The sequence below is a fragment of the Astyanax mexicanus genome, chromosome 15, assembly GCF_023375975.1.
Source record: "Astyanax mexicanus isolate ESR-SI-001 chromosome 15, AstMex3_surface, whole genome shotgun sequence".
In the NCBI taxonomy this organism is placed as follows: domain Eukaryota; kingdom Metazoa; phylum Chordata; class Actinopteri; order Characiformes; family Acestrorhamphidae; genus Astyanax; species Astyanax mexicanus.
Window position 1 is genome coordinate 39,846,338 of NC_064422.1, and position 12,314 is coordinate 39,858,651.

At 37.3% G+C, this 12,314-nt stretch overlaps 1 protein-coding gene across 3 annotated transcripts in view; it reads left to right on the forward strand.

Moving 5' to 3' along the window:
* The window catches only part of mta3 (metastasis associated 1 family, member 3), an 87,998-nt gene that overhangs the window by 60,097 nt on the left and 15,587 nt on the right, over window positions 1-12,314 (forward strand). For 2 of the 3 annotated variants that reach the window (XM_022670337.2, XM_022670339.2), the window contains exons 15-18: window positions 5,606-5,698; window positions 7,672-7,854; window positions 7,960-7,991; window positions 9,299-9,423. In XM_022670337.2, the coding sequence (XP_022526058.2) occupies window positions 5,606-5,698; window positions 7,672-7,854; window positions 7,960-7,991; window positions 9,299-9,423 (433 nt within the window). The remainder of the gene's footprint in view (window positions 1-5,605; window positions 5,699-7,671; window positions 7,855-7,959; window positions 7,992-9,298; window positions 9,424-12,314) is intronic. The other variant, XM_022670338.2, reaches the window with a different exon arrangement.

Consider the following 12,314-nt stretch of genomic DNA (forward strand, 5'->3'; position numbering starts at 1 on the left):
CAGTGTAAATAAAATCTGTATGCTCCTAGAGAGCGCTGTGAAAGCATTGGAAAGTTGCACTGATTGAATTGCTTTTATGTTGCAAACAACTCACGTAAGGAGGATGCCATTGACAGGCTGTTGAGGCCTTAGTGTTTTTTTGTAATTAGATCATGAATCATCTCAAGACTTGGTTGGCTTTGTTCTCTCTCTGGGTATAAGAGTGAGGGAAGTGGGTGTGAGTAGTGCTCAGTGCTGCTCCTTAACTCAGCTATCAGGACAATCTAAAGATCTGAAGTGATCTTTAAAATCAATTTATTTATTTATAAACAAAATCCGATTGGTTGAAGGCTGTATAAAAGATTCACAACGTATGTCTTCAGTGTAAGGAATAGGTTCAGATGTTTGCCCACAGTCAGCCTACAGCTAAGTGTCTGTTGTTGAACAGAATCAATAATCTCCAGCGATGGTTCGAATCCTGGTCATGCAGCTTGCCGTCAGCTGCTGGAGCCTTGAGAGAGCACAATTGTCCTTGCTTTCATTGCTCTCTCTGGGTGGGTAGAGTAGATGGTGCTCTTTCCCCTCATCACTCCTAGGGTGATGTGGATCAGCACAAGACTGCGTCTGTGAGCTCATGTATCTGAACCGAGTCGCTGCTCTTTCCTCCGAGGGTGCTGTGATGCTAGTTCATAAAGAGGCGGTGATTGGCTTCACATGTATTGGAGGAGGCATGCTCTAGTCTTTACCCTCCTTGTGTGTGCATCACTAGTGATTGTGGATATATAGCTGATTAGCAGTTGAGGAGAATAATTAGAAATAATATAATATGGCTCCATGTCCACAGATGTATTATAAAAGCAGAAGCTAGGCGTGCTGGGACTGCTTCTACAAACAATAGTGAAATAATGGGTCTCAGACTCTCAGGAGCTCAGTGAACTCCAGCACTGTGGTACCACAGCACCTGTGCAGCAATAAGTCCAGTCGTGAAATTTCACTACTCACTATTAAATATTCCACAGCCAACTGTCAGTGATATTATAACACAGTGGAAGAGACTGGTATTGACAGCGATTCTGTGCTCTGTCAGTGTAAAATAACAGGCACAACTGTGTATTGGTAAGAACATGTTAATACGATACGTATCATAATACAGGGCTTATGAAACGAACCACTTCTGACACCAATCTTTACAAGTAAAGTAATAATTAAATCGATACTGTGTTTTAAAAGCCAAAAAATAGATACAACAAAAAATCTTAGTTCTAATGGCCAATGAGGAAGAGTTGTACAGTTTTGTATAAGCCAGCAATTTTTGATTGAATGTCCCTCAATTGGTCTCGATATCTTAATGTTTTCTATTGGCTTTTGACAGTTTGAATGCTTTTGAGGTCCATATACGTTAATCTGTGTAATTCTTTTTTGTTTTTTTTGTAATTAGTCGTAGTGAATAATCTGGTCATAGAACATCATAAAATCAAACACAGATAGGGAACATGTGGTCAGATATGGGTTTTCCCAACATTTCCAAACATTTCTATGCTTTTATAAAAATGTTATATCCTTTTTTTAAAGGAAAAATGTTCTTATTGTAAGAAACAAAAAAACAAGCAGAGCCCCAAAGATATAGTAAAGTTGTGTATTGGCAAAAACGTTCAACACGTATCAATTGGATACAGGGGTTGGACAATGAAACTGAAACACCTGGTTTTAGAGCACAATAATTTATTGTGGTGACGGACAGTTCTGGTGGAAACAGGAGAGTTGAGGTGCACATTGAATTCTGCCGTGATTTGATCAGCCGTGGTTTTATGTTTTTTGGATACAATCCGGGTTAGCACCCGAACATCCCTTTCAGACAGCTTCCTCTTACAGCGTCCACAGTTAATCCTGTTGGATGTGGTTGGTCCTTCTTGGTGGTATGCTGACATTACCCTGGATACCGTGGCTCTTGATACATCACAAAGACTTGCTGTCTTGGTCACAGATGCACCAGAAAGACGTGCACCAACAATTTGTCCTCTTTTAAACTCTGGTATGTCACCCATAATGTTGAGTGCATTGCAATATTTTGAGCAGAACTGTGCTCTTACCCTGCTAATTGAACCTTCACACTCTGCTCTTACTGGTGCAATAATGTGTAATTAATGAAGATTGGCCACCAGGCTGCTCCAATTTAGCCATGAAACCTCCCACACTAAAATGACAGGTGTTTCAGTTTCATTGTCCAACCTCTGTATGTATCACAATACAGGGCTTACGATTCAGTTTATCACTTCTTTTTTTCAGGCAATCAGAACAGTGGGATCTAGTCTTTGGGAATAAATCATTATTTTATTATCGATATATATATGTTCTCACACTCCTACTCCCTGCTCTACATCACGGTCATGTCCTAAGCTTCTCTTCTCTGAGTTTTTGTGTTGCTCTTCCTCTCATACTCTCTAATCTTCCATCCTCTGCTTTCATCGCACTCCCGTTTCCACTCCCAGAGGCGTGTTTGTGTGTCCCACCCATTTTAAAGAAGGCCTTTTGGCATCTCCATGTTAAAGGGCATGGGGCGCCCCGGCGGCATGCTCTTTCTTTGGTTTGTCTCCTTCTTTTTCTCTCCTATCTTTTGTTTGTTTTCATGGTGTCAATGTCCTGTGGGCAATCAAAAACGACAAATAAAACCATGGCTGAAACCATCCTATCTGAGTCCTTGTAGTTTCATGTGTCTCGTGTACCTGTCCATCACCGTGCCACACTCACACAGACGGTGCCGAGCGGAGCGACGGTGGTACGAGATCGGCTCCCGCTGACAGCATGAGCTCTGCTCCTTTGGCTCCGGTCATTCTTTTCTGTCCATGCCCTCATCCAGCGTGTTACATGTTTCTTTTTGACGGTGTGTGTGTGTGTGTGTGTGTGTGTGTGTGTGTGTGTGTGTGTGTGTGTGTATGTACAGTACAGACCAAAAGTTATTCTTTATTCTTAAAGCTTCCTTATTTTATTTTAATGCCTATTTACATTGTAGATTCTAACTAAAGGCATCAAAACAACGAATTAACAGTGGAGTTTTATGTACTTTACAAAAAAAGGTGTATTCTAGTTTCTTCAAAATAGCTACCCTTTGCTCTGATTACTGCTTTGCACACTCTTGGCATCATTCTCTCTCAATGAGCTTCAAGAGGTGGCCACCTGAAATGAAAAGTTTTCCAACAATCTTGAAGGAGAAGGAGTTCCCAGAGGTGTTTATTAGCACTTGTTGCCCCTTTGCCTTCTTCACTCTGTGCTCCAGCTCACCCCAAACCATCTGGATTGGGTTCAGGTCCGGTGACTGTGGAGGCCAGGTCATTTTTTGTTAAGTACATAAAACTCCACATGTGTTCATTCATAGTTTTGATGCTTCAGTGAGAATCTACAATGTAAATAGTCATGAAAATAAAGAAACGCATTGAAAAAGAGAAGGTGTGTCCAAACTTTTGGCCTGTACTGTATATGTGTGTGTGTGTGAATGTGTGAATATGGATGTGCACACACTCATTTATTTAATGCATCTATCTCACCTGTACGAGCTGCCTGGAATGCATCTTCATGTTTGGGTTTCCTCTTATTTATTCAACCTCGACCTCATTTCTGACGCCATGGTGAATGCCACGGGGGCTTGTGCTTTTTCACCCATCAGCATGTTGCCCTTATAAAGAGAAAAGAGAGAGGGATGATGGTAGTTGTAGTTCTTCTTAAAGGGGAATGAAAGGCTTGTGAAATTCAGCTCCAGTCCTCAAAGGCTCAGCTTTAGTAGTTATCAGGTAGTTATTATAATAGATGTGTTTTGTAGGTGTGTTTTGTTTGAGCAGCTGGAGAAGAACAATTAAATATGAGCCTTTCAGAACTGAAACTGACTTCCCCTGTTCTAAGGGCTGCATGTGCTCTCCTGCTTTCTGCACACACAATAACAGTATAGTACAGTAGAATACACTGTGGTCAGCGTAGTGTTTGTTCATGTGTTGTTCATTTGTTCAATTTCTGACCATTTAAGACTAATTTGACAATAGAACATTTCTAGTTTTCACATTTCTAGTTTTAATTTTTGGCCCTCACAATCAGAATTTCAGGGAAATTTAAAAAGAAAATGTTTCTGTTGATTTACAATTTTTCAATTTTTGCATCTTGTAACAAAAGCATGTAAACAAATGGAGAAAAAAAGAGAAATTATGTTTGCGAAAGACAGTAACAGAAATTAAACTAAGCTTTCAAAGTTTCAAAATCAATTTTCTATTTTCAAATTGATCAGAAATTCAAACTTTTTTTTTTTTTTTTTTTTTTTTTAGTTTTTGTTACAAGATCAAGTAAAATCAAGTAAAGAACGCTCCGTGTATCATTTAGCAGTTCAATTTTCTGAAAATTTAAAAAATAGAAAATTAGGTGTCAATTTTTTTTTTTTAGTTTTTCCATTTTTCTATTATTATTTTTTTTTTCATTACTGCCCTCACAATCTAAATTTCACAAAAAGAATTAATATTTATTCTGTATTCTGATGGTATAATTCTGCCTTGTATTACAAAAATTAATATGTTAATACCAAGAAATAAAAATTAGTCCATTAATTAAATATTATTTAATTTTCCCTGAAGTGCAGATTGTAGGGGCAGAAATGAAAAAAGAAAATTGAGCTAATATATGTTACACTGACCATTCAAATTTCACAGAAATGACAAGAATTCATTTTACTTGATTTATTCCCTTAATGTGTTAGTAAAATCCACTTAAATTTTATTTGGGATTGCCAAACAAAATAAAAATTCGATGAAAAACTAAAAAAATGGGAAAACAAATAAAAATATTTATTTAAAATATTAAATGTGAAGAAAATGTTTTATATTATCAAATTTAGCCTCAGACAATCAAAAACTTACAAACCAAGTGATAAACAATATACTGCTCCAGTAGGGTCAATAGGAGAACCAATAATGAATAATCAGGGTGGAATTATGCTAAAATACTATTATTTAATTGCTACATGAATATGTCAGAATGCACCTCATTAAACATTTGCTTTTTTCAGCAGTAGAAGTTCTCTTTTCTTGGAAAGGAAAGAAACATTTTTATAAAATTTAGTTTACCGTAATGTGCCTAAATTCACAGACTTCACTGCAGTCAGTTTAAATTATTGGGTTTTTTTTTCTGACCCAATTAGATGCATTGGAAATACCTACACACTTTCAGCTCAACCCTTCATTTTTTTGCTGAGGCAGCAGAAGTGAAAATTTCAGGCTTCAGGTTTTGACTTCACCAGACACAGAGGAGTGCGGGTGTTAAAGGTGCTTAGACAGGGGGTTTAATGGGCACACTGTGGTGAAATCGACGTGTTAGAGATGGAGGGAAGAGAAAATGAACGGCTTTCGCCTGGAGAAATATCTGAGCACTGTGGTTTGACTTGGTTCTGCTGGTTAAAGGTTAGAGGTTAAAGTTCACCAGAGGGGGCAGACTCACGAGCACATCCATCAGGCTGAGCCGTTCACTGTGCACCACTCTCGCTCTGTGAGTGTGAGTATGTGTGTGTTTGAGAGTGTGTCGCTCGCTCTTGCACGCTGCAGCGTATTGACTTGGCCCTGTCTCTGTGTGTCCAATGCTGCCGGCCGGTGTGTAGATATGATCCGAGCGGCAGAAGGAATGACAGGACGATCCACAAAACCCAAACCCTCCCAGAGGAGCACCCTGACCAGCATCCTGCAGTACCTCGGTGAGCTGCACCTACATTACTACTGTACACTGTTCACACCACATAATGTTCACATTGATTCACACTGATCCACAATGTTCACACACTGATTCACATTGGTATATATTTATTCACATTAGTTCAAACAGATTCATATTGGTTCACAATGATTGATTTACCTTGATTCACATTAGTTCATACTGCTTCACATCTGTTCACACTGAATCACATTCATTTACATTGGTTTACATTGGTTCCCATTGAATGACATTGATTCACATTAGTTCACATTGATCCACATTAGTTTACACTGACTTACATCGGTTCACACTGATTCACAGTCATTCACATTGGTTTACATTGGATCACATTGATCCACATTGGTTCACACTGCTTCACATCGGTTCACATCTGTTCACACTGATTCACATTTATTCACATTAGTTTATATTGGATCACATTGATTCACATGAATTCACATTGATACACATTTATTCACATTTATTCATATTGGTTTACATTAGTTCCCATTGTATTACAGTAATCCATACTAACTGGTTTACATTAGTTCAAACTAATTCACATTGGTTCACATTAGTTCAAGCTAATCACACTGATTAGTTCACATTGATTCACACTGATTGGTTCACATTAGTCCAAAATGATTCACATTGATTTACATCGGTTCCCACTGATTCACATTCATTCACATTGGTTTACATTGGTTCCCATTGAATGACAGTGATCCACACTGATTGATATTAGTTCAAACTGATTCACATTGGTTTGCATTATTTCACATTAGTTCAAACAGATTCACATTGGTTCACATTACTTAATATTGAATCACATTGATTCACATTAGTTCACATTGATCCTCATTAGTTCACACTGCTTCACATCGGTTCACACTGAATCACATTCATTAACATTGGTTTACATTGGTTACACATTCATTAACTGATTAACATTCATTTACATTGATGTATATTGGTTCACATTGAATGACAGTAATCCAGACTGATTGGTTCACATTAGTTCAAACTAATTCACAGTGGTTCATATTACTTCACATTGATCCACATTGGTTCACACTGCTTTACATCGAATCACACTGATTCAAATTCATTCACTTTGGTTTCCATTGTATTACAGTGATCCACATTGATCGGTTCACATTAAGTTCAAACTAATTCACAGTGGTTCACATTACTTCACATTGATCCACATTGGTTCACTCTGCTTTACATCGAATCACACTGATTCAAATTCATTCACATTGGTTCACATTTTATAAGATCGATCCACACTGACTGGTTCACATTAGTAAAAAAATGATTTACATTGATTCACATTACTTCACATTGATCTTTATTGGTTCACACTGCTTTATATCAGTTCACATTGATTCACATTTTTTACATTGGTTTCCATTGTATTACAGTGATCCACACTGATTGGTTCACATTAAGTTCAAACTGATTCACATTGGTTCACATTACTTTACATTGATCCACATTGGTTCACATTGCTTTACATCGGTTAACACTGATTTACGTTGGTTTACATTGGTTCCCATTGTATGACAGTGATCCACACTGATTGGTTCACATTAGTGCAAACTGATTCACATAGGTTCACACTGCTTTACATTGATTAACACTGATTCACATTCATTCACACTGGTTTGCATTGGTTCCCATTGTATTACAGTAATCCATACTAATTAGTGCACGTTAGTCCAAACTGATTCACATTGGTTCACCATTGTTTACATCAGCTCACATTGATTCACATTGGATCACATTTGTTTACACTTGTTCACATTGATTCATATTAGTTGTTCTGGTTCACAATGATTATCATTGTTTTATTTTGTTTCACACTGATTCTTATTATTTAAAATGATTCACATTAGTTCACACTGATTCACATTGGTTTACACTAACTTACATTGGTTCACATTGGTTCACACTGTTGCTGTGTTGTTCCAGAGTCTCGTCCTGCTCCCCACGTCCAGCGTTCCCATCGTACGCCTGGCCTGCAGGTCCAGCCCCCCCGCCGCCTTCTCTCCTCCCTACCCAGCCACGGCCCCCTCGGCATGCTGGGAAAACGGGCCTACCACCACCACAGCAGGGTGGAGTCCAGCGAGAGGAGAGCGAATGCACCAGGACAAGGTGATTACAGAGAAAGTGCCTGATTAAATTCTGATAATTAAAATGTATCTAAAATGTAAACTGAGTGAAATTGATTGATTGATTTATTTATTGATTTTGTTGCAGAAAATCAAGGTCATATTGTGGGACCCATCCTGGTAGGTTATCTTTACTGCATCTTTCTTCTGTATACATTGACTTTAAAAGTTTAAAAGTTGATTCAGTTCAAGAAATAGCTTTTTTAACGCTGCAGAGCTTATCAAAAGTACTTAATTAACTGTGCCTAAATGTTTTTTAAGTGATTTATTGATTATTACTTTAGTGTTAATCTAAATGATTATTTTGAAAGATTCATACAAGTTTATAAATAAATATATATATAATCTGATAATACTCCTTTTTTGTTCTTATCACTGTGTCAGTAAGCCACATTGCCATACATAAAACAGTGAATCAAAATTAGTTAATTATAAAATTAAACTGCTATACAACTGTAAATGTGTCTTTATTGCAGAAATATACGTACATCTTGTTTTACTCTTTAATATTTGTGTAGGATTTAAATATATAAACATAAATATATGTATTTTTTTATATATTAGGCATGTACCATACTTTACTATTACTATTTATACTACTCTATCCTTTACTAAAGTACAGTTTCTGTTTGATTTTTAGACCCCTGTGAGTGTGTATGTGTGTTTGCTGCACTATTACTTTAATGGGTAGCACTTTAAAATAACACTACATTTGTGAAGGGTTTATAAATAATTTACAATTAGTTTATTACTGGTTACTAATTAGGTTGTAAATGCCTTTAAAATCATTAATAATCAGTTATAACACATACATAGAAAAGGGATTTTTAAGGCATTTACAACCTAATTAGTAACCATTAATAAAATAATTGTAAAAACATGTATAAACCCTTTATAAAGGTAGTCTTATTTTAAAGTGGAACCCTTTAATGAAAATGTGAATCCAAATCCTTACTTACTTACTAAACATACAATTTTACATCATAAATTTAACCGGCATCTTAATTCTGCTCACGTCTGTATTCCTGTAGGACTGTGTATCGGAAAAAACTTGGCATCATAATACATATCACGATACATGTGTTACAATTTAATTTTTTTATTTAATTACAATGTATTGCAATACTGTAAGCAAGGCAATACATTGCAAATGTTTGAATCAAAATTTTGATAAAACCCACTATCATTTATAAAAATGAATAAACAAACTTTGCTTTTTATACTATTTTATCAATGGGATATTATGATAGCCATATTATTATCTGCTAACTAACATTGCTGTCTACTGGGCAACACTAAATAAACCACTGACACAAATCACTACATCTAAACTAATAATTAAAAATCAATACATTACTGCAAAACAAACATTGTGATAAGTTACAGTATATTGATATGTTCTTACATCTCTAATTCCTGTCTCTCAGCAGCATAACGGCCGCAGCACCGGCGGCTCCAGCCTACGGCCCAGCAACATGATGCTGCGCAAGCGGCGGCCTAACTGGATTGATGCACCAGATGACAGCTTTTTCCTTGTTTCCAGGGAGACCAGGTATGCCTAACAAATCTCCATAATAGCTTATCCTTACGTGGCTTTTTTCATTCACGGATCTGTGCTTAAGGATACAACACATACCAGTGAAGACCCCTCTATATTACACTTTATATATATATAAAACTGTGAAAGCCCTAAGAACCATTGGCCTGCTTAAATTCTTTGCATGTTAATAAATGGATCTAAAGTGAGCACTTTATTAGGAACACTATTAGGAACAATGCTGAGTAGGAGCCCACATTTTTATCCCCAATTTGGAAGGCCAGTTCAACGCAATCCAACTAGTATTGCCCCCAGCACTAGAAAAGTGGAGGCTAACACACGCCTCCTCCGATAGGTGTGAAATCAGACTCAGTCAGTTCATTTGAAGGAAAGCGCCAGATCCCTAGCTCTAATACATCAGCTAACAGATACCTGTGCTACAAACTTTACATTAGAATTAATGAAGGGAGAGAGTGCCATCTACCCACCCAGAAAGATCATGGCCAGTTGTACTATCTCAGACTCTGGCTGCTGATGTCGGGATTCGAAACAGCAATTCTAGCAACAGCAATTCTCAAAGTGTCAGCACCATAGTTCACTGGACCATTCAGAGCCCTTAGGACCCTCAATTTGCTCTTAAACAGCTTGGCGTAGATTTTACAAAGTGTATAAAAACATTCCTTTGAAATTTTGGCTCAAGTTGACATAATTTCATCACACATTTTCATGCCGTGAATCTCCTAAAGATGTTGTATTAAATTCAGTTGGTGATCTGGTGAATATAAAGACATTGGACCCTATCTTAAACCCTATGCAAGGTGCGTCACAATGCACTTTTCTAATGTACACCCCGCCAACAGTCTATTTTCACGCATTGCGCCCGCACTGTTAAAATAGAGTCGAAGTTTAGGAATATATCTACAGTAATGGTCATTGTGGTCTGGAAGTGAGGTGTGTTCAGGTAAATTTCTGGCGTGTTTCTATATATTTTGGTGGTGGAGAACACTGTAGCTCCACTGACTGATTAAAACCCTGACCACAGTCAATTGTCACAGTCCATTCCTATAGGTGCTCCCAGCGCTTATACACCCCTGCTCGTTAAACACACACGCGCTGAAGAGCACAAACACGACTTTTAACTCAATAACAAACAGAATAAAGAATAAAATAACATTACTGTTACCTTAAATTAGCTGCTGCTGTATCTTCACAGTGTGAAGGTCAGTTTCCTTTGCTGAGACACACAAAAGCGCTGAGCTGTTAAGATACCAATGCGCCAAAGTCAGAGCACACCTGCCTCTTAAAGGGAATGAACTGGCACACTGATTGGCTTATTTTACGTTGTGCCCAAAACACATTCATGATTAATTAGCAGAAGTAATTCATGCATTTTGCATGTTATGACTGCAAAATGCACAAGGTGTATTTTTTGTGCCCTCACAATACCAAAAACACACTGACGCCTAAGTCCTAAATCCAGCTGAGCGGTGCACAATTGACGTCTCGCCTATAGATCGCTAAACAATGGCTCATTGATTCACATTGATATGTCATGTTGATATGGTGCATCATCATCCTGGAAGTAGTCTTTAGAATGTGGGTAAATTGTGGCCATAAAGAGAGACACATGCTCAGACATGCTTAATGGGCTTAAAAATAATGGCAAAATGTGCCAAGAAAATATTCCCTGGACTGTTGACACAAGGAAGCATGGTTTCATGGATGTTATTAGTGTCACATTCCTACTCTACTGTCTGTGTGCTTTAGTAGGCTACAGTTTGCAGTCTGAGGACTAGCCAGTATTGATGAGCCATTACTGACTGCAGCCTCAGCTTTCTGTTCTTAGCTGACAGAACTGCTAATTGCAATTCCCCACTGACCTCTTTTGTTACAAAGACATAGGAGATCAGCAGTTCTAGAAACACTCAAACTTTCTCGAACCAGCAATCACGCCATGCTTAAAATCAATGCAATACAAATTTATCCAAATCTGATGGTTGATATGATGATTACCTGAAGCAGCTGGCCAATATCTGCCTGATTTTATGAACTGCATTGCTGCCACACAACTGACTGATTAGGTAATTGCATGAATGAGTAGATGTAATGGTGTTCCTAATATAAGTGCTCCTATAAAAAGGTGAAAGAATGCTTTTTCAGTTCTATATACAACCCATATCTCTATAACAAGAGTGTAGCTCACACACACAGAGGCAAATCAATGGCTCAACTAGGAATGCACTGAAATAAAAAAAAACAACAAAAAAACATTGAATAAATTAATTAGCCTAAATATTACCTCAGCACTGCTATTCTGTTAATATGACTTCAAAGAAATTAGTGATTATTAATTATTTAGTCTTTTCACTTACCCTGAAAGTGCTGTTTTTGGACAAATCTTTGGTGCATCACTAGACTACAATGTACTTCGTAGAAGCCCCTTTTGCTCTTTGATTGACACGTGAGGATTATTGATTGACTTGGCATGAGATATGTAACTAATTTTGATTCAGCCTTTAGTTAACAGCCAGTGACACATTCAGATGATGGCTCCATAAGTGTAATTATAGTATTGATTACACACCAAGCACCATTAATAGACAAAAGAGGCATTCATTCAGTGTTAATCACAGTGAAAGTTGTCCTGTAATTTACATTGCAAATACAGTTCCGTCCAGAAGTATTTGAACAGTGAGGCCAATCACTTTGTTTTTGCTGTAGACTGAACATATTTGAGTTTGACATTAAAAGACAACCGTTTGGAAAGTCCCGAAGAAGAAAGTAATCACTGGTGTATTAAGTAACAGCTGTTGAACAAGTAGATCAAGGAAAATAACAGCAGTTGATGAGAGAAACATTGTGAGTGCTGTAAAGAAATACCCTAAAACAACTGTTATTAACATCAG